Here is a 27,182-nt window from a genome sequence, read left to right as displayed (position 1 = left end):
CAGGAAGCGTGTAGAATTGTAACAACGTTTGTGAGTGTACGAGTCCTTGAAAGGAACACTCATAATAAATCAAAGAGGAGTGCCAGGTTGCCACCAAGACCTGTTCCATGAATTGCTATTGTCTGCTTTGAATGTTTTTGCACAACATGCCCTTGGCAAGACATCCATTTTTGCTGTTCTATCTACATCCTAAAATACATATACATTCACAATCACTTGATAAACAGTCATCGCATTATAATACCGCATTTCTAACTAACTATTAACTCTTGACTTAAAGCTTTCGTGACTGCAGGAATTCATATTCTTTGGGTCTTTCGGTAAAGCCACATATATATAAAAATAATAATACAAATAAAATTATCACGACGTTTCGATTGCAACACAAGCAATCGTAATGAGGTGAAAAAATATAGCGGGAGAGCTGCTAAAGCGGGATGTTATATTGGTTTGAGATGGGTGTAGCCCAAGGATAAGTGTGCGGGGCTAGACAGATGGAATTTGCGTGTAAATGTAAGATCGGAGAGCTGATTTGCCTCCACGACTACAAATCTGTGGAGGTGGCCATTGTATTGTGAGAGATTAGCATGTCAATCTGTTAATGTAAGATTAGCATGTCAATGTAAGAAAACCGGATGCCACCGAAGCTGTGGAGGTGGCCATTTTATTGAGAGAGATTAGCATGTCAATGTAAGAGAACCACCACAATGGTGGCTGTGTTAGTGAGACATTTAGCCTGTTAAAAAACGAGAACCACTGCCACATCGAGGGAAAGGAGCAGCGGTGGCTGTGTTAGTGAGACATTTAGCCTGGTAATGTAAATATATTTAACCTGGTAATGTAACTCAGAGAGTCGGAAATAACTGCTAACATCGGCAGGTAGGATGGAAACATCACAGCCAGTTATGACTTAAACTGTCTCTCGCGCAGTCCTTTCCCCCGCCCACTCACTCTGGAGCCCTTATAAGCAGCTACATCTGGAGGTTTGCCCTTTTTTTTCCACCTGAAGAAGACCGCTTGTGTTGTTCTATCTCTGTGACTTTACCGAAAGAACCGAGAATATGGATGGACGTTATTAACCAGTTTAAATCATAACTGGCTGTGATGTTTCCGCGCCGTCATCTGGGATGCCGCTCTCCGATCTTACATTAACATGCTAATCTCTCAAATTAACATAGCCACTTCTGCGCCCTCGTCGTGGAGGTCGCCTTCTGATCTCACATTAACATGCTAATTTCTCACATTAACATTACGAGTCCCACCCACTTCGTTTATGACCATTGGGCTACACCCATTTTAATCCTTTTAAACGGCCTGCCTCAGCAGCTTTCCTCTTTTCTCCTCCTGATGACGATCGCTTGTGTTGTGATCGAAACGTCGTAGTTTTTTGTTATTTTCTTTAAACCTATCTACGTGACTTTACGGAAAGACCCAAAGAATATGAATTATTGCAGTCACGAAAGCTTTAAGTCAAGATATATTTTCATAGTGTGATCATGTGTTTTGGAATGTATATTAATTAAAAATTATCATTATTGATTAACAAATTGATGGTAAGGCTGTGGTTAAATACTTCCTACTAATTATTTGCTCCTGGAGGTTAATCAGTGTGCTTTACCAAATAACGATTGTTCAGAGGTTACACAAGTAATTTTAGAATGCTATAATAATTTAATGATGTCTATTGCTGAACCTGCAAAAAAATAATACTTCTGCATTGTGCAGACAGTATTATTAATTTCCAATTAAGATATTCGTAAACTAAAGTGCATTATAGAAATGTAATTGCCATGTCTGTTTGAGTGTGCAAGCCTCATTGTGCAATCAACTATTGCGCTGTGTTTAAGCACAGAGTATGTTCTGTGTACCCCACTGTCAGCTACCCAGTAACAGCTTCCACTCAATAAACATTTCATTTTAATAACTTCATAGTTTGCATGGGCATGTAACCACCGCCATAATATATTTTATTTTATTATGTTTTATTTTTTATTATTTTATTACTTCCCTTCTACGTGACTTTACCGAAAGAACCAAGAAGATTCAGGGAAATGTTTTATTCATTATTATTCATTATTGTTAAGTCAAGTCAAAGTGGATCCTTGCTCAAATTAGCATGGGGGTGATGATAATATATCAGTGGCTATCATCAATTGGTGAAAATTCCAAATGCTAATGGCAATCGCAAGTTTATCCCTAGGAAGAAAAACGAATGCCTTCCCATAAAGTGGTACTCGTCTAATTAGCCTCAGAGAGATGATAGGATAAGTCGCCCTCGACCAGGACTCAAAGTGTGAAAAAATTACTCTTCCACAGTGCCACATGGTCAGTTACATAAAAAACATAATAAAATAAAATAATGTATTATTTTATTTTATTATGTTTTATTTTTATTATTTTATTACTTCCCTTCTACGTGACTTTACCGAAAGAACCAAGAAGATGAATCCCTGCAGTCACGAAAGCTCATTTCCCTGAATGTTATATCCATTGTTCTCCTTTCATTTGTACCAATGAGTCGCATCACTGTGAAGGCAGGCATCCTATCATTTATAGAAGCTGCGTGCAGTGGCATAGTATGGTTGGTATGGGCCATGATGCAAGGCATAAAAGGGGGCTTCCCTGTTCACATTTCCCCCTTCTTCATTGTCTGATACCTGGGCCCCAGTACATGTGCATTGCCTGCACCTTGGATAGCCACGCCACTGGTTGTGTGCTCGAAGAGATTTCGTGTCGTCAGAGAACGGGGTTACAATAAGGAGAACGAGTTTAACAGCCATACAAAATGGTGGGATCTGAAGGCTTTATGACCAGTGTCATTTCACTGATGCCACTTGGAACTTGAGTGAAGAAAGTTGAGACTTAAAAGGAGCACGTGATAAACGCACTGTGCAGTACTTGCATTTATACTGCATTTGGAATATGTATACAATATATTAGTGTTACAACAGTACATTGTCTTTTGAAACTATATTATTAATTTGACTTTTGTTTGTAAGCCCTTTGCCAATGTTGCCCAGTGGTGCAATTTTCAGCGAAAACCTTATTTTCTATTCCTGTAATCTTTGTCAAAGCCAGAAAACCAGTGTCTTCATGCTCAACAGACCATTGGAGCAATTCTCATTATTCTAGTTGGTCCTGTGCTAGCAGTGGCAATTCCACATTCCCATGATGGGGACCCTTCTCCCTCCATACAATTCATTTCATATGTATGTACAGTAATTATGTTGAACTTCTTTTGCACCATACGTAGCCAACCGTGCTAATCCAAGGTCAATCTAATTGACCTCAATGGGATTCTGAGTTGTATAGCCTAAACAGGAAATATTTTTTATTCATATTTAATTCTGGACTGCGTGTGTACCCTATTGTATTACCGCACGCCCAAACAGCTTTTGTTCGACTGGATAGAGGGGGCTAAAGGGGCGCGGCACAAGCTAGAGAAAAGGTGGAATTATGTGGTCTGAGGATATGGAACTGAGTGGACTTGCCAATGACTGGTATCAGCGGTGTCAAGATCGGTCTTTGTGGAGGAGGCTCGTGAAGGACGCTACTGGGCAGTTGGAGGCAGTCGCCCTTCAATAACAACGGAGGGCGGAGGAGCGACGCTCAACAACAACGAGTGGAGCGTCGGGCGGCCAAAACAGAGCAAGTTGGCACAGTAGGGGGCACATGTGGTGCATCAACCAGTCATCTCAATTATTCAACCCATGGCACCTGGGTCTGACTTCCTGCCAGCGGGCGTCCGACACCGCACGTGGCATTAAAGTGCACATAGCCTGGCACAAGCGTTGATGTCACCGCCACATCGTAGCGAATGGCGGTTGTTGTTATTACAACGGAAGTGTTCTCGGGAGTGCTGAGTATTATGTGCTCTTGCACACATGCTTAATTAACCGCTGAGTTTGAAGCGGATGCTTTTATTCCCATTGCGCTATGAAGCTGCTGTATATCAATGTTGTATTGTTAATCTATTCATACGTACAACAAGAAAACAAAACAATCGACAAATGTCAATATTTTAGTACTTTTCTAAATACCTGTATCTACATAATATTGGCCCGTTAGCATTAGTATTTATCTCAATGAATCAGGTGAGATAAAGCGTTTTTTTATTTCCGCATAAATCAGGGCAAGGTGATGCGTTTAGAGTGCGCTCATCAGTCCAGAGCAAGTCACACTCACAGTGGGGGTTTTTTACCTCTACAATTTGTGACGGAGAGCACTCGAAGTTCAAACACCGTATGGGGAAAATGGGAACTAACTGCTAGTATTTTATTTCAAGTTGAAAGCCAGTCGTTAGTGTCTTGGTAGCGGACATACTGGCAGCCAGACTGCGTGGAACCGTTACCATCTGGCTCCAAAATGTGCATGGAGGGAACAATGTGCAGGTGAAGATGCCCAGGTTCGCTTGCTGGCATGCAACTGCAAATTGACGTACATGGGAAATTCACTTTGATTTGAGTCATACTTTCTCAAACCAACGGGCAGACAGCCGTCAGGTGCAATGTGCTTGCCGAGGCTTGTGCTGGCGAATTTGTATGGGCATCAGCGCGCTCAAAAAGCAACTCTCCTGCACGCTCGGAATTATCCACAAAACCCCACACAGACACAGACTTGGAGAGTGTCTCACTGCGGCAGCCGCTCGTTGTGCATCACGAAGAAGGTGCCAACAGCGGTGAACTTTGTTAACCACTATAGGCGGTGTGTCGTGATTGTAGTTTGTCTCAAGCAGAGATTTTTAAATGGCTATTTTTGAAAGTGGGCAAAAACAATACACGTGTAGAGACATTGATAGAGTCTCTCTGGCGTGTGCGTCATCTATGGTCACAAGCCGGTGACTGTGCGCCTTGCGCCTCTCTCTGGCACCGGCGTAGGGACGGCAGGGGAAGCAGCCCTCGAGGGCATGGTCCAGTTGACGGGCAGAGACAGGGCACGTAAGTACGTGACCGTCTGGGTGAACCTGAGAGGGCACGTGACCGGCACGGGGTTGAAAGAGGGCCCAAAAGGGGCTTGAGGGACACGTGATACTGGCTCCAGATCCTTCTGGAAAGATCCATAAGGGGGCGTGGCCGAGGGCGGAGCGAGGCCACGCTCAGGAGCATAAAGGGGCAGTCCCGAGAGCGTTCTTGGCTGTTCTCTGGAATCAACCCTCGGCGCTACGTCTCTTCGATCTTCGGTCTTCGCTTGGCAACGTGGGTCAGACAGCATGATACTGACTGAGCCGGTTATGTCGTTACCCCGTTAAGCCTAGGTGTTGTTACCCTGTTGGGTCTAGTTAGTGTGTGTACGTTTATGTAGTTAGCCCTGTTGGGGCTGTGTAATAAACGTGTTGCCTCCAAGTCAAAAGTGTGTGCCTCCGTTAAGAACACTACACAGGGACTAGGAAGGTGGGATTAGTTGCGAGAGAACATGACATTCAGTTCTGGGAAACACAATCAGGATGGTCGAAGTGTTGACACAAGAAAACACAAAATGTAATTACAAAACCACATGCAACAATTCATGAAATTGCTTATGGGAGTTGGACGAACCGTGAATAGCGATGCATGGATGAGAATGGACAGCGGCGCGGATATGACGTCTTTGCGTCTTCATGGAACCTTCATTATGAAGGTTGTCTTTGGCTCTTATATATTCCATGTCCACGGGAATATAATACCAATAATTCAGTGCTACAATGTATGTATATATATATTTGAACTCTAGACTTCCACTGTAACGGACACTACCATAATTAAGATTTCATATACTGTGTAATATGAGGAGTGCTCGGATGCTTTCGTGACCGTCTCGTGATACGCTGAAATTGTATTTCTGAGAGCAGCATATTTCATGAATGTGCTTTGTCCCTATGTTTTGAGATTGCAATTGATGTGCACGCTTAGCGTGCTGCATTGTACAATACCACTTCTGTACCCGGTGCTGGCATACCATTTTCATTTGCTCAACCAGAACAGCCGAGTTCGCAGTCACGGATGTGGAATGCACCGCACGCGCGCGCGCGAGAGAGAAGGGATACGGCACACAGCGCTGGCTCTGTGCACGCCGAGCGCGCGTGTGATAGCGTTGCAAATCTGTCGTGGCATGTCCGGGGATAATGAAATGCGGGGGCGCGTAAGGGGGGTTCCGTTTTTATGGCCGGGGATGGGGCAGCTCCCTTCTTTGGTGAGAGAGGCGTCATGGTGGGTGGCGAGCGTGCGTTTGGGAGGGGGTGGGGAAAGGTTCCCGTTTGTGTGGCTGCTGGAAAGAATGTCTCCGAGCGTGACACATCAGCCCTTGCCTTGGTGTCTGTGTGGGAGTTCAGTGGCGTGCTGTGCACACCCGTAGACAATAGAAACATTCGTATATTGAACAGGAAAATCGGTTTATTTTATACCTACGTGACTTTAACTAAAGAAGCAAAGAGTATGGATTCCTGCAGTCACGAAAGCTTCAAATCAAGATTAAAATCAAGATTAAAATCGGTTTGTTTAAGTAAAATGCAAGGTAATATGGTGCAGCCCTGCAATTTGTTTCTCACGTAACTGCTGGTAGAAAGGACCTCCGCAAGAGGGCGCTCTAGACAGCCCCATCTCGATAAGTATTGGACCTACATTTTCACGCTGACCAGACGTCTTGGGAGAGGTGGGGGTACATACAGTTGTTTAAGGACATACATTAAATATTGTTTATGCCATCAACCAATGGACCTTCAAAATCAATGCAGTCTAGAAACATTTTGCAAGCCTAGGTCCCCCTGGGTAAGTTATATCCGCGGATACCACACAAAATCGAGTCGTAGCACCATTTCCCCCTTTTAGGTCATATTATAATCAAGGACTTGCACAGTGTGTGCTGGATTGGGTGTCAAATTTCTGTCCTGCATAACTTGGGTCAATTTGATTTTACTGATTGTACTATTGCGACAGGTAAATTACAATAGTAGATGTGCAATCAATAAAATCTTGACTTATAGCTTGCGTGACTGCAGGAATTAATATTCTTTGGGTCTTTCGGTAAAGTCACGTAGAAAGGTTAAAAAACTATTATGAACCTTTCTACGTGACTTTACCGAAAGAGCCAAAGAATATGTACTGTACAATCAGTTACATTTAATAGGCAGTGGAGTCCGGATCTAAAAACCGGCATTTGAGCATCACTCATCGCTCTGCCTCTAAATATCTGCCCACCCCTTAGAATCGGCAGTTGTTTTGCAGACATGTGTAGAGGTGTTACGATAGGGCGAACAAACACACCAGGGGTGGTTTTTCCCGCACGCGGAAGGATGCTTACATCCACGTCCGCACCGTTTAGCCTGGGGGGCTAAAACGGCGCTATGATCCCCCACGGCCCCACCCCTCGGTGGGGGGAGTTGCTATATAAGGCGGTGAGCCGGTGGGCTCGGGGTTCAGTGTTTAGCTTAAACCAGCGAAGAAGGAAGACCGGCTAGATAGGCCTTCGGACTCCACTGGATCGCCGTCCTTCTAAGGACCGACCAGGGCAAGCCAGTGGCGTGGCCCCGAGAGCCCAGAACCGATGCTCTTGTAAGAGCCGGTCTGGGGACTCAGGGTGCCGTAATCCCAGCTTGGCCAGAGCTGGGTCAGCTAGCCTCCCCTAGCTCTGAAGTGGAGGACCTGGGAGTAGGCTAGCCAGGATAGAGATTGTGGGATCTCCCTGTTAGACGGGTGAAGGGGCCGATACCCCTTCGAGTGTTGTATATCTTGGCCTGTATATAGTGGAACGTTCAATAAATAAGTGTGCCTCCGACTACGTCGTCCAAGTCTCTTTGAACCTACTACACATGCACCAACTGAAATCACCTCACTATCCTTGTCATTTACGCCGATTTACCATGGTACAAAAAGAATGTTAGGCAAACATTTGTGATAATCACCCTTCTTTAGAGCAGAATGGAAAGCCAATTGGTGGAAATATTATCTCATTGTCTGTTCCTGCTTTCGGGTCGTGTTAATTATGTTTACGGTGGGAGGGATATAAATATTGTTTATCTGTGGTCAAACACTACCACCGCCGCTAACGCAATTCCTTAAGTTGAATGAAAGCATGCAGAGATATGCATTGGTTTCTGGGCCAGAGAGGAAATGAACAATCACGCGTATTTTAAGTAGAAAAGTGTGTGGGTGTTACGAGAAGAACGCCGTGGCTCGTAGAATGCAGGGAAGCCTCCCAGTTCAAGCCACGCTTGGATTAAGCCCGCGTGTGAGACAAACGGGCCTTTTCTGCCTCCTGACCTTGGCGCTCGCTCGGTCATGCAAAGGTGACGTCTCGAGGGAGACGCTAAAAACAGACGGGAAAGTGATGTATCTATAGAGAAAGGGGCTGCTCATAATAGAAATGCCGGACTATTAAAACCATGTCGTGGTAATTTTCAGCCAAAACAATGTGAATAATTGACACTACCCATTGTATGTACCATTAAACGTAACAAGTTATAACTTGAGTTCATTATTGAGTTTATTTCACAACCTCTGCTGTAATTTAATGCAATGCCTTGGCCGTTTTCTTTTTGACAACAGCTATTCTTCATATCACATTTTCGGACGATGTGTCAGACTTTTTAAGTCAGTGCTGATAACATTGGCATGATGATAATTAATTGTCTGGAAAATGTGTTGAAAACAACACCATCAACATAACATTGTTAAACACATGCTTAAAAACCTCTACATTTCCATCAGTACCAAAGATGTATCATAGTCTAACGTTCCTTTAATTGGCTGAAAATTGTATCCTATTAGGTATGGTTTCTGTTATAAGGAAGTGTTCATGATGATAGTGGTGTGGCTTTTCGGTCTAGTACTTGCATTTAACTCGCATTGCAGTCTCTTGAGTTTTATTTAACACTTAAAGATATGTGGATGCTTTTTCTCGCCTATGCTTCATTTTCTACATTACAAATGAATGTTTTTTGTTATTACAGTACTGTAATACACACATCAAATATTTAGTGTGTGCTTTATCGGTCGTCTATGATTTATATTGTTCGTCCAATGTACATGCACATCACGCGTACACGTTCAAAGAAATTACAAAAATACATTAATTACAAATTTCGCTTATTGATATCAAAATTCAGAATTGTAAAAGTGCATCCCCATACTGAAATCAACATTGGACACCGCTCATCTCAATTGAAAATCCTGAGTTAGTGGGAGACATTCTACGGTCCTGTATCAGGGGCTAGTCTTTCATAAACTAACCATTATTTCCTTCCCACAAAGTGTACATTTGGAAGCATGCAGGGCCGAGTTGACCCATTAAATGGGGATTGAATTCAGGATCGTGCCCTTCCACTACGCCATCCTGCTGAATGTGTTTACTGTACTCAGAATTTACTGTCCTGCACTGACCAGTATGGTGAAGTATAGTCACATAACCCCACGACCTACACTGCACGGGCCCTCATATAGCAGTGAAGTGACTAAGGGCTGTACATCCACATAGTAGGACTGTCTTTGCTTAATTTATTAATGCATTGTTGCTGTGACAGACCCTACTGAACATAAAAATACGACACAACCGTTGTCAAGACAGAGAGGGTTAGTGTTCGGGTTAATCCATGGCATGTCCTTGTTGAAATGTGTGAAAAATGTAGTTATTTAATTGCATCGCTTGTAATGTTTGGATAATATAAGCTGCGTGTTTTTTGCGCATGTGCACACAAACGCAAGCATATGCTTCTCATCAGGAGGCTGCTTTGTTGACCCATCCCGTGCTCGAGATGGCTCATTTATTTCACAAGAATCGAAACGCTTCTTCGCCGGCTGTCAGGTCTCCCCTGTGCCCCCTCCCACCCCAAGCCCCAGATCGTGCCGAGGGGGTAGAGGGGAGGGTGGAAGGAAGAAAGAGGGAGTCGTCTTCTCAAGGACACACGTGGTGCTAACGCATCCTCTGTTTATTTACGCGTAAGCCAAATTTAGTAAAGAGTATAAAGATACAGCAAAGTGCCATATTATTTTATGCTGTACGAATATAACGTGTGCTATATACGGCACATGTCGTGCGCCATGTGGACGTTACGGAAATAAATGGCAGTAGATCAAATCAGTGCTATTAGTGCGTTATGAATCCTTTATCTGTTGCACTGCTGCGTTATTTACAGCTCATGTGAAGTATAACAAGGAGAAACAGCATGGTCTTCTGGGACCACCAGGAGGGATGTCGTGGCTGTCTTCTATAGCTCAGCTAACCATGGCAGTATTCCCATTGCTCCTTCCTCAACTGTGGTCTCTTCCCCCACTTATTTTCACCCAAATTAACTAGCGACGACACATCGGAGCGTCATCATTTGTGGTTTTAAATCACTCTCCAAACATATACGCGAGACAAACAAGCAGACAGAAGACTTTGATTGTGCAGATACATTTCAAATTAAAATATATAGGTTGTTACGATAGATTGGTTCAAATATAAAGTCGTTTGACAATTTGTACTACAAGCCACCACTAATAGGGACAGCTTTGTAAATAGAAATACATAGCAAAATTATCATGCAGATTATGTCCTCTTGTTTTCGTAAATTTTGATCGTGTTAGGGTGTATGTTTGGCATGCTGCAGCGCAAGCATTTAGCAAAACATCAGCGGTGACTAAAACCACAAACACTTTATCACACATCCGCATAGGTGCAGTGTTCTGCTTTGCGTAACACTATGATTGCAAAGCCATAACATACACCTTGGTTTGTGCAAGCCAGTCGTGAATTCTGAATTCATGATCGTGCCGATGATGCAGCAGAGGCTAAACTCCTCACTGCATACACAGTGCTTTTGTAAATTGCAATTGCCGATGCGGGAAGGCTGGAATTTCCCAACCCCTGCCATGAATTCTCAACGTCAAAAACCCCCCATATTAAACGGTGTCACCGATTCGTGTTGTGAATTTTTCGGCATGAAGGCAAAGGTTTTTTTTTTGGATGAACTCCCAAAAGGCCTTCTCGATACCCTGTATGTGTGATGCCACCAGGGCGTCGTTGTTTGCCCTCGGTGCCTTTCCGCCCCGATTGATGGCGCATTGCAGCCCCGAGCGGTCCAGGTGCGTGAAATCCAGCCTGAAATTTATCTGACGGCTGAATTTACAGTGGCGGTGGGAATTGTGTGGCAGCCGTGGAAGCCAGGCTGGAAGGGTGCCACAACAAGTACAGTGCGAGCGTTTCAACGCGAATTAAATGTTCCCGCTGCAAATGAAAAGATATAGGAAGCGGGGGCAATGCTCGCCCAGCACGCGCGCTAATTACTGAAGCGCACGAGATATCGGTTCGTTCGGGTCAAATGATTACGCTCTTTGTGGGGATGAGCGTTCTTTTGTGGAATTGTCTTGTCCCACGGATCGCTTTTTATTTGTGCCAGTTTTTGACGTTGAATTTGTTGTGCTTCTTTTTTTGCACAGTTGATGTTGATGTAGAGCAACAGCTATAACTTTTAATTGAACTGGTTAAGCCAAATGATTGTGTCAGGAGTAGCAGAGCGTATCGCCGTGACGATGCCTTCTTGGTATTTTTGAATCGGGCAATGAGTCGTTATACGGTTCGTGGTGCTATTTTGGGAACCGCAGCCGCACACTGAAGATTCTTGAATTTTCCGATTTGTTAGCAATGGGCTTCAGAGGTGTAATTGTGTACCCAAACCGGCAATATGATGCTTTCATGTGATGATTGTAGGCTTGCGGTTCGATTCAAGAATATTTTTTTTTCTACAACGCAGCAAATGTAGCAGCCACTGTTGGCTGCATAGTTCACTTGAATCTATTACATATAACACACGCAAGCTTAAAAAAACATTATTCCACACGCAAAATTATGTAAGATGACAAAAATTGATGAAACGTGTAATGTATGCATCCTTGTACCCAGAGTGAGCATATTTCATGGTCACTGCTTGACTTTTGTACATATGTCAGTTGTCACTCTTTACTAACCATCAGGTGGCTCTCACATCCTTTGGTGAGCCTCATAAAGTGGTGGAAATCCTACATTCTATTGGGGGGGACCAGCCTCTCCATATGTCACCCTCAGTTTTAACTAAATGAAATTGCCTAAAGATGACCTTGCGGTGCCAGAGAGCATTCTACATGAGGACCGCATCATCTCACACGCGAGCATTACACCGGACAGGGTGATACTTGGCTTCCCAGCATTGTGAATTACTCTCCGTGGATGGAGCTATACTTAAAGTCATTGCCTTGCATAATGATGCGACGCAGACCTTTGGAGTTTCAAATCATTGGGGCACCGTCTGACATTGTAACGGATCGCCAGATTGACGCAAGTATAATCGTTATAAAAACATTTTAATGGACGACTAACAACAAAAATCTGAGCAATTTATTTTTGCAATGAGCCTGTATCGAAATAAAGATGTGGCCTCTCTTTATAACTGCTCTATTTGCTACATTAGGCTTTGAATGTCATGTGAGGTGCTTTGGAGGTTGTGCAGACCATTTTGTTGATTTTGCCCAACATTCTCTTCACACATGGATCGCTGAGGCTGAATGCAGAGTTGTTGTGTTCACAGTTTATTAAATCACCAATAATATTGAATTATGCAGTAACCTTGTTGAATAAGCATGTGATTACACAATCCACTTATTTATCCATATGTATTGAGTTCAACAGAGTCGCAGACGCACTTCTTGGCGGCAACACATTTATTAAAACCAACACACTAGGTATTACCCCTTAACACATTAACAGCCTATGGTGGTGGACCACCAGGCTAACTCCTCTAATTACACTGGAGTTAGTTACGATGGACCTGACCCTGGCCTGGGTCCCGGTCCACGTGTCGGTGACTCTTGTAGGACGTAAAACGTAGAACGTAGATTCTTCAGGATGAACAACAGCACCGGTCCCTCTTGGGGGCCCGGCTTTTATCCTCTGTGGCGTGGCTGGCTCCGCCCTTAGCCACGGCCACCTTCTAGAATCCTCTATCTGATCAGGTTCTCGACCCTGACACGTGGCCACCCCTAGCCCCCACCTGGGGCCCCTGTGTAGACTTTACCGGTCACGTGTCCTTCGGAGTCAACCAGAGTGCCATGGCCCTTAGTAACCCCATTGCCATGGCCGGCACTCTCACACCCCCTATCCTTTAGTGGTCGGCACTGCACGCAGAGCGTGGTGCCACTCAACACTGTCAGACAGCGCTCACCGAGCCCCTCTAGGGCCGGTACTGCACCCACATCCAAGTGGTGTCCGCGATGTCAATACATCGCACGCCGTGCCTCTCTAGGGCCAGCATTACACAGTGACATCCCGCGATGTCACTACACATCTACCGAAACTGATATCACAATATATTTGTCACCACCCGTACAGTACCATAGTCTGCTCTGGCCTATTTATGGTCACCGCACTTAGAATGTGAAAACATTTCACCACTTGTTATGGGCAGAGAAACAGAGATGATTGCATCGTGACTCTCATTTGAGGTTGGAAATGCTTTGAATATATTTCATTAATCGTGGTTTATTCCATGATATAAGCTATTCAATTTGTGGGCAACTAGCATCCGTTTGTCTGAAACCTAGCAGAGTGAGGTCTGGCTTTTACTGTTGTATTTTCGGATGGAAGGACAGTGCGTGCCGTGGAAGATTGATCTAACTTGGGGAAATGTTGATTATTAAGAGACTGCTCCGATTTAAATATTTTTTATGAGCACTTATTTAGTTACGCACTCTGCAATAATTGGCCGCTCAAACTCGAGTAGATTCATCGTAAAGATCCATCGTAAAGGTTAATTACACGCCCGGCACTCCGCGGAATCTAGTTGGGGATGAAAAGCCAGTTAAGTCGCCGGTAACTCAATAGCTGCTCAAAACAACGAGCCAATCGTGTCTTATTTCCGTTTGCGTCGAGACGGGGACAAACGGAATGGAAAAGCGAGCGCAAATGTGCTCGGCTGTCCGGCCTGCATCGCCGGAGTGTTATTTGAAATGACCCATCAGCCCATCGGCAAATCGCGTGCATGACCAGGGAGCCTCTGACTCCATTTACCGCAAGCAGAGTGATCTATCACGGGAATTTCAAATTCCCTTCTCCAGCTGTGGCCAATATAGGTAATTGAAGAGTGTGGTTGCATAAAGGAATGTTTAATCACCATCGCTGGCCGCACCTGGTGCGGGGAATCCTAACGACCCACGATAGATCGCTCTGCCTGCCGTAAAAGCGCTCTTTGAGCTCGCGGTGGCTTTGGACTTTCGTTGCAGTGCTTGACCGTTAATTACAAAATGCCCAGCAGCACGATGCGAACTGTTCTCGCCACTGTTCCCCTGTGCTCGCTGAGCACCTGTTTCAACCAGTGTGCTGCCAGCACTTCAGCTTCGATGCTAATTACGTCCAGAAACCATATTTATGCTCGACACGTGGTCACGGTAGGTTACTGCGACAGGGACGCGCAAGCTACTATTTATGTATTCATTGAATTGTTTAGCACATTTATTTCCCCTGCATATTAATAGTCGTGATAAGCTCGGTGTATCCCATGATCCCTTCTTGCATTGTTAATGTACGTTTCGTAGGCATGACTTTTTGAGCTCTGCCCACAACATTTCTTTTTCTGCCTGAATATTTCTAGATTTGAAGCTTTCGTGACTGCAAGGATTCATACTCTTAGGTTTTTTCGGTAAAGTCACGTAGGTAAAACATATAAATAAATAATAATAAAAAGTATAGAGATAATAATAGAAATAAAATAATAAATCACGACGTTTCGGAGGCAACACAAGTCACGTAGGTAAAAATCAATCATAAAAATTAATAAAAAAAATAAATAATAAACATAATAAATTATATTATTTTATTTCTATAATTTTTCCTATAATTTTTATCATTTATGTTTATTATTATTTTTACCTACGTGACTTTACCGAAAAAAAACTAAGAGTCTGCCTGAATATTTTGCGGGTCACTGCTCGACCGGAGAGTAGACTCAGACCTCATAGCCACTGCCATAGTGGTTCCGGGTGCAGAGATATTAGTTTCTTTCCGACCCGGACCGCTTCATTGAGCCAAGTGGGTAGGCATATACAAGTTCAACAGTCTCTGCATTCCGAAAGTGAGGACCATTGCTGACTTCTCACAAAGAGCTACTACTCACTTTATCCACCTTAGAGGGGTTATGGTTTGAGTCTACCTCCAACTGGGATTATTGATGCAACACAATTGCATTTATTCTAGATTTGAAGCTTTCGTGGCTGCAAGGACAGCATGGCCTACTGCTCATGCATACCTTTAACACGTTCCTTCGGAGTGGGCAGGTAGGAACTTGGTTGGACAGCGTATTCGTGCACGACAGACAGACAAATAATCCCTGGTGGGGAGTGTGGAACCTGTTGTTCCTACCTGTATAAAATATAACTTGACTTGAGGTAGCCAGGCAGACAGCCAGGTAGCCAGCCCCCTTAACTATCGGCCCCTCCCCCTTGCTTAGACACCTCCCCTTACCCCCCCTCACTTAGGCCCCTCCCCCCTTAGGCCCCTCCCCTGACCACCCCCCCATATCCTCAGGCCCCTCCCCTGACCTCCCTTCCCTTAGGCCCCTCCCCTGACCACCCCCCATATCCTTAGGCCCCTCCCCTGACCCCCCCTCCCTTAGGCCCCTCCTCTGATCCCCCCCCCCTCAGGCTCCTCTCATGACTCCCCCCTTCCTTAGTCCCCTCCCCTGTCCCTCCTCCCTTAGGCACCTCCGCTCTCCGTACCCGGCAGTAGGTCTCCACCAATCAAAGAGCTGTTTGTAAGGTCTCCACCAATCAAAGAGCTGTGTGTATTATATATTTATTTATGCACGACAGACAGACAGACAATAAATCCCTGGTGGGCAGTGTGGAACATTGTTCCTACCTGTAAAACAGTCTGTATCAGCAGTAGGCCATGCTTTCCCACCTGATGACGGATGCTTGTGTAGTGCCCGAAACGTCGTGATTTAATGTAGTTGTTTTCATTTATTAAATTAAATATTTGTACCTACGTGACTTTACCGAAAAAAACAGAGTACAATTGCATTTATTTGCCCCCCTGGTGGTATGAGTGTTTGGGTGGGAGTTGGTGTTTTACGTTGCCCGACATGATGGCAAAGCCGCAAGAATGTCATTTAACATGACCTTCAAGCATTCACAAAGGATCCACTTTATTACGATGATGTCGGAGGTTGTTAGGATCTCCACTGTGCACTTGTTTAACCAAGAGGGACGCTGCAGAGAAACGAGCAATCTTGTTTTTGCTGTAGCTATATAATGCAAAGCTCCGTTGGCTCTTTACAAATTCACATTAATTAATTAGATATGAACAATTGTGTGGTACTGTTTACAGCCACAAGTTGTAAATTAGCGTTGTAGCATGGGGGGGAGCAATTGCACGCGGTATGCTATGCAAAGTGTGCAATTAAGCAATAAACACATGTAAAGGTATCGCAACACGGATTGCACAAATACAGGAATGCAAAGGCGAGAACAAATAGGTTCTGTAAACCCTGCTGCGCCGCGGTCTTAAGGGATTAACCCGTGGATTTTTGGGCTACAGAAGTCGCCGTTTATCTGTGGGGCTGCTGAGGAGCGGCTGCAATGGCTCGCGGCAGGGGTGATATGAACTGCGGCGCAACTCCACTAAGCCCTTCCTAAGCCAACGCAATATGATTATATACTACTACACGGGACATGATGCAAATGCCCATTGAAATGGAACATTTTATTTTATTTCATTAAAAATAAAATGCAAATACCGGCGTTTATTATGACGCATGTGGCGCAAAGTGTGCGGATTTTTATTTTAGGGGGAGCGATTTAATCCCTGCTGTTTTTTGCGTTAAATTATTGTTGCTGTTGAGCAGTAACAAAAATAGAATTTCCTGGATTTGTTTTAAAGCAAGGTTTTAAGTCTCACCAGCATAGACCAGGGGAATTCTACTGACCATCGTTTACATTCTTACAGTGACATTCGCTCACACGCGCTCAGTTCCCTGAATGAGTACGCAAGCTTTTTTCTCAGGGTTGGGATCGGCCTGGATGATGCATTGCTATTTAAATGCGTACGCAATTTTGGGATGAGCGTGCGTGTAGGGGGAGGAGGGTAGGTTGGCAGAGAACCACATCAAATTGGGACTCCTGTGCGATGTGGCTTCCCTATGGATCCACAACAGCTGCTCCATTTGCATGAATTATCTTGACTTGCAGCCAAATGTAATTATGGTGTACAACAAGCATCGTTTCACAAAGGAAAAACATCCGCGTGTACGCTACGTGCAACTATGCTAACCGCCGCATTATTTAGGTAAAACTTGTAAATTTGTTCCTGTTCTTTGCAATGGCGGAGCCAACATTTTCAGGTAGGGGGCAACCCCTCCAGCGATGAAAAATTATAAAGGAGTTGTTAGTAAGTAAGGACTTGTCCCTTGCTTTTTATTCGACGTGTGTGCGGCGATGGCGCAGCCATCGATCGAGTGTCGAATTCGAACCGCGTTGTGTGATCGGCATCGCGCTCGCTGAAGGTGAATGCCTTCAGGGAAGTCGTGCACTGTATACGCAACTGCGCACAATTCTGAGTCACTTATAACTGCTTTGCCGTTACTTATTGCCAATAATGGACTCAGACTATTGTCCTATCATCTCATAGAGTCCCTGGAACATAATAATATGCTACACAGTGGCAGCGGGGGTCGCAAAATGCCGATTTATTCCTAATAAACCCCAATGATCCGATCGAAATTAGGGATTTCGATCGGATCATTGGGGGGGCACGTGCCACTCCCCCTGCCCCCCACTGGCTCCGCCAGTGGTTCTTTGTGTGTGCATGCCAGTAGGTGTTAGATTTGGTGGCGCGTTTTCATTTCATAGCACAGCAATATTAACACGTGTGTGTGTTGTTGTATGACACGGTCGTTTACTCGTCACGCTTATTCTCATGTGGGTAACTTAATCGGTGCTTCTGTAGCCACAGAGGCTTTCGCGTAGTTTACCAGCGATCCTGCATGCAGCCATATGCATGTGACATGTCTACGAAGAAAAATGAAATGGCTCACGTTTTTTTCTGAGTGCTAAATGCACGTGTCTTTTATGTCATTGGTAGGTGCTCGTCAACAGCACTTTCCCGAATAGTGTGTCCATGGCTACACCACAGATATTTCCCTTTGTAATCGTCACCGGGAGTGTATTGGTGAGCGCACTGCACTTTGAACCTGTCAACTCGAGTTCGAGTCCTGTTCACGGCTAACTTCAGTAATACATATCTGAATCGGTTCCAATGAATATCTGAACCGGTTCTGGGCCACCCCCAAGGCCGACTCAGCCGTAAATTAGAACCTGGTGTGGTGTGTAAACCATCATCACTGGGGAGATAAAGGCGGTGCGGGCGTGGAACTGACAACACCACCACCCCCTTCTGTGCAGCGCCGAACATCATAGGTTGCTTCTTTGACAGAACTTGCCCCCAACATCCTCCTAAGGCTATACCGGACACCTTTGTCTTTGTTACCGGAAGTTAAAGTACTTTGGCAGTTTCACTTGCAAAACCCCAGGGCGGATTTTCCGCTCGCACGAGCTGACTTCATCCCGACCCTTGGCAGCCTGTGGGTGCACGTGTGCGCGGGGGCGTGTGTTAGCACCAAAGTGTCACCCCCTGCCAAATGGGATGTCGGACCGAAAGAGCCCAGTTTAAATGTGGCCGCGACGCCGCAGGGAGCGTTGATGTACTGCCACGTGTCACTGGAGAAGAGCGGCAGGAGGGTGAATGCCTTGAGTCAAGAACAGTCGGCATATTCCCCAGCAAAAAAACCCTATGAGAGAAGGTGTTTTCAACCTTGAGAGCCTTAACCCATGAACACACGTTTGCAGGATTTACACCACTCGGATTTGTTTCAAATAACTTGTGATTCACGCAGCATTGTTAGCGTTAGCACTGTGTGTATCGCCTGTGCCCTCACTCACGACTGACCCTTTGACTCTTTGTGACTGACCTCGTACGCCAACGTGAGACTCCTTAACGGGAATCGCAGGAATTGCCTCCGTAGTGCTTTGCATATTTTAATGGTTAATGATGGTTATCAACTCTGTATTGCATAATAAACTTTAAAGTCAATTGCTCACCTGCTAACAAAAGCAATGGGGTGGCACTCATCTCCATTGGTGGCCAATGGGTGGTCGTCAGATTCTCCATAGGATGACCACTGTTGATGTCCTATTGGATGGTAAGCCCTAGATCTGCTTTGCAAAAGAGTAGTTGTCCAAATAGGCTTTTGTATGGTTATAAATAAAGTTAGTGATTATATTCTTGGTTCTTTCGGTAAAGTCACGTAGAAGGGAAACAATATTATTGTATTGTTTCCCTTCTACGTGACTTTGCAATATTATTGTATTGTTTCCCTTCTACGTGACTTTGCCGAAATAACCAAGAATATGAATCCCTACAGTCACGAAAGCTTTAGATCAAAATTTCAAGTTAGTGATTGTTTGGACGAATGCTGACCCTGGAGCGATGGTGGACTACGTTGACCCCCAGTCGAAGTGTTAATTTGTGGTCTGAGTCAGGCACCATAATCACAGTACCTGCACATTCATCATTCAGGGTCGGTGTCGTTTCTGATCTTGATTAAGCATCACATTGCGCAAACAAATAATATAACGTGTGAACATGAAAAAGAAACGTTAAAATACTATGCAGAACATAGTTGTAGGTAGCCATGGGCCGAGTTGACCTTTGTTCTTGATTTTGTGTGCGCAAAAAGTACTGAAGTTCAGACAGACCTTGTGCTGCCAAGTGGGTTCATGTGGAGCACGTACTAAACACCGGCTACGCGCAGTCCCTGGCGAAGCGGTGTGCTAGGCACATTGCCAACCCCTCCTTTGCCGGTAATCGATGCACTGAAGTGTCTCATTTCTGCAGAAGCCAATAGTAGTGCATTTGCTGCGGAGCTGTTACAGGTGGCCTCTCATTAACGTGGCACCGCCGCTGTTCTCGCCCACGCTGCTTTCAAAAGAGACCCAAACGAGCGCACCACTCTTCCATTGATTTGAAGTGCGCATTACCGCGGGCGTTCATTGGTGGACACGGTATCGTTTCCTGGCAGACGCGGGTGCTGAGATCGTACAGAGTCGGTCTGCAACGACGGCTGCTTGCTGATCAAACAGCCGATTGAACAGCTGAGTCCCACGGGGTCGCACATACTTGGGACTACTGTCCAGTTGCTAATGACGGCATTCCGGTGACACTTAGATATCTGCGTTCGGTGAGCTTGCCGAAGATGCTCGGCTGACTCCAAGGAGATGTGGACATTTCTGTGTGCACGACCATGAAAGGAGTCACACGAATGATGTAACAATACGTCTGACTTATAATGCACACAGAATTCTTGCAGCGAGTCGCAAACACAAGTCAGAGGTGTGGGGCAAAACCCAAGTGTCACTCGAGCGCTCTCCTACATATATATTTTTAAAAAATGGTATTTTAAATGAGCCGGGTACAGACCCAGAAAACCACGATGTGGGCAGGGGGGCACAGAAACTCCACGGATACAAGTCCAAAACTCGATGCTCCTTAGTGTAGAGGAGGGGAGAAATTGGGCTCGCTGTCCTCACCCAGGTGGGGCACCCATGCGGGAGCGTGTACGTTGATATGGGGAGGGGAAGTTAAGGGAGGAGGAAGAACTTAAGTGAGGGGGGGTGGGCTCTCCTGCTTCTTGAAGAGTGCGGTGGACCGCTCGCTCGTTGCGTATATCCGCAGGAAGCTCATTCTACATACGGCGGTGTCGTCATCAGTTTCTTGTGACGTTGCTCGGTGTGCAGTTCGTGCCAGATTGGAGGATTATCAATAACCAGTCCTTGCGGTTGTGGTGATTAGTGCCTGATGATGTACTCACGGGGATTAATCAACAGTAAGGTTTTCTTCACATGTTAAATATTAATAGAGCAGAGATCCATATTTAGAAAAAAGTATAATTGACCGATTGCATGCGGTGTGCGAGCACAGGCGTAAGTTCGGAAAGAGAGTTGATTTATGAACGGTTCATTTATCTGGGAAAGTTGGAAATAATTGGTGCATATTGGATGAATTCTCTCCAATTTGTAAAACGCTTTCTCAGACAATAAGTCAAAAAGTTGAACGGTGCTGTAGAATGGCCATTGTCTCCAAATGTGAACTTATAATTAATAGTGGTAAGCGACAAAGTTGTTTTGACCTATTTATATGCGCCTACCTTCATGTCGAGCACGTCAGAAGTCTTTGCTCGAACTTGGCATTACAGGGGGCACGAAGCTCCATTTAGTGCCCCGTTGCTTGTGGTGGAAATTCCAAATTCCCATGGCAGGGAACCAGAATATCCACAGAAATGACCACTGTTGACTTCCTACAAAGTAGGACTCACGTGTACTTAGGGTTCCTTTGGTAGTTTATAATATGGTGGTTTTAAAACCGCCCCGACAAGTTCTGCCAGTGTAAACTCTAGTTTCGTAGCAAAGTATTTGATTCTTTGTCTCTGTGTATCTCCACTTCACCACCTGACAGTACTCGGCGGGAATGAGGCATTCCAGTGAGCCCTCATACGGCAGACGGGAGTTCCAGACACACTGGCAGGTAGGTGCACACTCCACCGAGCAGCAACATTCTCATCTTTTGATGTTGTCAATTTCCCCAATTTGTACCTCACGTGTGATGTTGAAGCCAATGCAGACGGAGTAGCCATTCAGATATTTTATCGAGCTGCGCAATCCGCTCACGGAGGCGGATATCACAGTTACGGCTCTGGTTGTTAGTGTGCACACCAGAGGTGGGACAAAGTCATTGTTATGCAAGTCCAAGTCGAGTCGCAAGTCATCAAATTCATGACTCGAGTCTGACTCGAGTCCAAGTCACATGACTCGAGTCCACATCTCATAGGTGGGACAAAGTCATTGTTATGCAAGTCCAAGTCGAGTCACAAGTCATCAAATTCATGACTCGAGTCTGACTCGAGTCCAAGTCACATGACTCGAGTCCACACCTCTGGTGCACACTAAAACCATTCAGCAAACTGGCTGTCGCGCTGTTAATGTAACGCACGAGGTGCTGGCTGGCTTTTTTTCCCTTCCCCACTTTTTGAGAAAATCAAAGCCTGCACAAAATTGCCGATTGAGGCATTATCGCCGGCTGTATGCCGAGCTACGGTAGCGTGTGCACGGCTTGGCTCTCGCATTTTTAATTTGTGCAGTAAATTCACATTGATCTGGAAAACATTTTGTGCACCCAGAGGGCTCGCGGTAATATTCGTGGGATTAGACTCTCGCGATTCGCGTCGGGCTACAATTCCTTGCATGGCAACGGCGTTGTTGCACAATAAGCGTCTCTCGGAATCAAATGCATCAATCTCAGTTGCGCGATATGAGTACGGATGTACGGCCACATTGCAACCACTCGTTATGGCGCGGAGATGTTATTGGGTCAGAGCGGAGCGTTATGGAACTAAATGGGACGCGCCTTGATGTGCTCGTTCATTACGCAGTCTGTGCCGTTGCGTGCGTGCGTGTGCTCCGCTGGGAATTGATTCAAGCGCGCTGAGTGTGGCCAATCATCGAGTGTCGGCGTATTTCAGCGCTGCAAGATGGAGCACAAGCTTCGGCTAATGGGCATTGCGCCCGAGTGTGGGACGGTGTGGGGGGGGGTAGATTGATGGGACTGTAGTTATGCCCGACCAACATAACTATCCTGGCACGGATCCCTCGGTGCCAAGTCCAGTGCACAGGTGGGCGTTGTCCACACCTACTCACTCATTGCTCGCGAGGAGCGCACAGTGGCAGTGTCAGATGCGAATAATTCCCAACGGAGATGGGGATTGCCTCAGTTGCCCATCCTTTCTTGTTTGGGGGGGGGGGATCACGCAGAATTATCCGCGCATTGGACAGTGTCCTCAAAGCAAACTGCCGGCGAGTGGCTGCATTTAAATGACTGCCGTGAGCTTCAAGCATCGTAGCTTATGTAAATGGAATCAGGAATGCACCCTCGCCGTGAATTGTCAAATTCCAACCACTTAACAGTTTGTGACACTGCAATAAGCACGATCTATGATGTGTTACCATATTTTCTGTAACGCTTTTAAAATGTGTAATGAAATGTAAAAAAAGAAAATCCAATTTACATTGCAATGACGTGAATAGAATATTATAAGTATGCACAAGTGCATACAAACAACGATATGTTTTTTACTGCAGCTATCACCAATAGAAATGTAATCCAGCTGTGCGGTTAATGAATAAAGATTGGGTAGCAAGGCAGTGATCATCGACTTTGGCTTATGTAAGCCAGCAGTGGAAATTATACATTCATATGGTGGAGACCAGTCGATACAATTGATGACTAATATTAACTTCTCACAAAATGGTTGTATGATCGTGGTCTGACTTGACCCTGAACAAGGATTTGAATTTGCAACCTTCCTCTTATCATTTGAGCACTTGAAGAAGGTACTACATTTATACTTTGTTCACATTTACCACCGCACTCATGCATATTTGTGCGTGTGTATAATTGCAAGATGCGTATAGTATTGCTTCAAGTTCTTGACAGATCAATGCATAATATTCATTCTCATAATCAGCCATTATCAATTCACTTCTGGATGAAGACCTTCCCAAGTCATTGCCATATTTCACCGATCCTGTGATGTAGCGATCCACTGAGCACCCGCACCCTCGCTGATTTCATGGCTCCATCTCCTCCGTGCATGTACTCTCAGATATGCTCCGTTCCTGAGGTGACATTTCAGCGGGTGCATAAAATTACATCTTACAATCTAAATTGCAATTATAACATATACTGTCGGGTGCCTGCTGTTTACCAAATTGATCATTTAACCACGGGTACCGTGAAGTTAATCACCTGCCGAGTGGCAAGTGACCTTTACTAACCATCAATCTCCTCTTCGGTTAACACCATATGCAAGTCTTTAAGCGAAGAGGAAATATGCACGTTTAATAGACTCGCTGTCATAGCTACATGATCACGATGAAGGAGCAAGCAGGCTCTGGAGGATGGTTTCTGAGGTTTTTGCCAGCATGTCTACTCGTGTGTTGGTTGTGCTTGTAAATGGGGTAAAAGTACTGTGATGTATTATGCATGGGAGGGACGTGACATTCAGAGTCAATCAACCCTCACGAGCGACCGTGGTCCATAGGTGTTTTACGGGAACGGGCATCCATTGCTCTGTCTTAATGTCATCGGAAACCTCCGCAGTATTGCATCAGCAGTAATCGAAAGGGAATTTTGATCAGCCGTGTTGGCCTGAGAAACTTCATCATTCACGTCCACCTTGGCTGTCTTATTGAGCATCGCTCTTCCCACAGCCATCATCGCTGTTGAGACGTCCACTGCTCGCGAAGTACACAGGCGGCAGTAATCGTACGACGCAGCGGTAAGTGTTGGTGTATGACGTGATCTTAACACTTTCTGCCAGGTGAGAGACGTAAACCGCTGCGCAACACATCCCTGACACAAATGGGCTGTGACGGGGTTAATGTGGGTGTATTGGAGACATCTGGTGGCGTTAAAAATAAATGGCTCAGCTTGTGTATATCACATGATAGGTGCGGCGTCTGCTTTTTTGTTGTGCGCATTTATTCGCCCAGCATTAGGTTAGCGTCTGTCAACATCTCGCTTTGTGCGTTTTAACTCTGGGAATTACCTGCAATCTCTCTCAGCGGACATCGGGGTAACGACCACACCTGGTACTGCGAGATGTGGAAGCTAATCGCACGTTCCCATTTACAAAACCCCACAGCAATGACGAGACGGGCACGGATTTTGACTCCTGGCTGGTAAAGATGGCCCGCCTATATTGAGGACACGTCGTTTGTCAGCCATTTTGTTTTTACATACTTCACCTAATGTGTGTTAATTGGATAACTTAAGCATACTTTTTTTTACGCAGTCTCTCTCATCAACTTGAAATACTCGCAATATCCATTTATAGAAGTTAATAATGTTCTATTTTGCCAAAAAGAAAATGCGAACTACGTGTTAAAATGTGACGGGTAAAATACTCAAACCACCGATTATAAAAACGTGAATCTTTCAAACGGATGCAGCTAGCAGCAGCACTGCAGTTCTTCAGCCACTGACAATGTCTCATTAGAGTTAATCTGCCATAATTTAGTACTAAACAGCCATTCACGGGCACTCTAATCCCCTTTTAATAAGCCATCACTCAGCGCGCAAGCAGGATAATTCGCGTGGCACGGAGAAGAAACCCCTTGTTATTGGCCAGTTCGATGCGATTGAGTTCGCATTCGCCCCATAGAGTGATTCGGCGCTCGGTCCACACCCAGGCCCAGCCTTTAATTTACCTTGAAATGCCTTTTATTGCTGCCTGTCGTCCATACTGGCAGATGAAGTGGCACAATGGAAATTGGTAAATTGCTTTTTGAAGCCTCCAGCCATGAGTAGATGGATGCGTGTTATGCAGGGTGACAACGGCCACTCAGTGTAGCCTTCAGCCTGTCATCGCTGACATGAGCGCAACACTCGTCAACTCCTGTTGCCTGGTGATTATTATTCTTTTGCTTGTTCAATTGGATTAAAGTATGTGCCGCGGCTGGCTCTCCGAGTGGCTGCTGCCGTGCACGCTTACCTCAGCCACCACGGTACGACTCCCGCACGTGCGAATATTCAGGACGGACTGGCTGCGCTGGACATGGTCTGCTACAAAACAGCACAGACATCTGTACCTTGTCAGGACTCGCACAAATATTCTCTGTCCTTATATTTCGGTTGTTGTGAAGTAATAATACAAAAAATCCACGAGGGCCCAAATAGCACCAGGGACCTTCTGTAACCGCACCTCTGATGAGCACGGTTGGCTACGTACTGTGAAAAAGAAGTTCAACATGCAGTACCAATGAGACCACACAATTTTGTTGTTGAACATTATAGGCCTTTTGGTCATCCTACTTTAAGTGTCCGTCTTACATCGTGTCAATGCTTTCTTATGCAGTGCGTCCACGCGGTCGATTAAAGTCCCCGATTATTGTTTGTGCTGAACAGTCAATTGGACCTGGGCTTGCAAAACAAAACTTTGGAAATAGATTTTTGTGCGCGTGCAATAATTAATCTGTGACCTGCTCGAGACAACCAGACTCGCTACGCACAAACGACCTGCTCGAATCTCATGTGGGATGCCCCCGGATTGTATCCCACTGATTGTATCCCACGGATTGTATCCCACGGATTGTATCCCACGGATTGTATCCCACGATCTCAGAGGTGCTGGCTCAGTGCTGGCTCAGGGGTCACACGTGGCTATTATGAGCGACCCCGAGGCGCCCGGTGACCGCTACTGCGAAAAACAATTCTGTCGCGTTGCAGACTTGGCATGTTTTGTGGAAGCTTCCAGTCGTGGGATGCGCTGCTGGCGGGAGTGCACGGTGCGTGCCCTTGTGTGACCGCCAGTCGTGTCACCCAGGAGGGGGCGTGCCTATCCACTCGCACAAATGCTAAAAAGATTCCCACCCCCTGTCATAACCTTAACGGACTGTCGGGGCGAGTGCTTTTAGCGATTAGCACCCATGGAGACCTGCGTTGTGGCACACGAACGGGTTGGTGGCCAGCACCACGCCCGGCCGTCTCTGTCTTTCTGGTGGCGATGTGTACATACCGCACCAGGTACTCATTTGAGGCTGAGTCGACCTAGGGGAGGCCCAAGATCGGTTCAGATAATTGTTACTGTTGTTGGCCGTGAGCCGGGAATCGGTTGCCGGGTTCGTAGCGCAGCGTGCTAACCGTGACACGACCGCTCTCCCTTTGCATGTGTAGTATTGTAAATTACGACGGGAGACCACTTGACGGGTAGCACACTTTATTAACACTTGTCTTGCCACAATAACACGTGTGGTCACTACAGCTCACGCTACACGTTCGACCCGGCTACACACACACAGGCATTCCAGCCCCATAGCAACCGGGGGAACCTACAGACCCACCCCAGCTTGGGTATGGGTCACGACCACTGGGTCCCGCGGCCCGGCCCTCATACGGACGTCCGGCCCCCGGGTCCCAAGGTCCCGCCTCTGAGCCACACAGGGTCCCGGTCCTTACAAGGACAGCGGGACTAGGTGTCTCAGGGCCCTATCTCTTCCTCCTCCGTCTTCCGTCTTCACTGGTCACCAACTCCTCGAGCGCCCGCGCGCACCGCCTTATATAGCCCTCCGCTCCCGAGGAGACGGAGCCTATGCGGA

At 45.8% G+C, this 27,182-nt stretch overlaps 1 protein-coding gene across 7 annotated transcripts in view; it reads left to right on the top strand.

Moving 5' to 3' along the window:
- LOC144931565 (RNA-binding motif, single-stranded-interacting protein 3-like) overlaps positions 1 to 27,182 on the top strand; it is a 317,683-nt gene that overhangs the window by 16,543 nt on the left and 273,958 nt on the right. For 5 of the 7 annotated variants that reach the window (XM_078855566.1, XM_078855576.1, XM_078855585.1 and 2 more), the window contains exon 2: positions 21,487 to 21,555. The exons of 1 other annotated variant lie outside the window; for it this stretch is intronic. In XM_078855566.1, the coding sequence (XP_078711692.1) occupies positions 21,487 to 21,555 (69 nt within the window). Of the gene's footprint in view, positions 1 to 21,486; positions 21,556 to 24,147; positions 24,365 to 27,182 lie in introns of those variants that run through there. One more of the 7 variants, XM_078855605.1, reaches the window with a different exon arrangement.

This window comes from Lampetra fluviatilis, chromosome 1, assembly GCF_964198595.1.
Source record: "Lampetra fluviatilis chromosome 1, kcLamFluv1.1, whole genome shotgun sequence".
Classification (NCBI taxonomy): Eukaryota; Metazoa; Chordata; class Hyperoartia; order Petromyzontiformes; family Petromyzontidae; genus Lampetra; species Lampetra fluviatilis.
The sequence above is the reverse complement of the archived record's forward strand: the minus strand, read 5'-3'. Positions and strand labels throughout refer to the sequence as shown.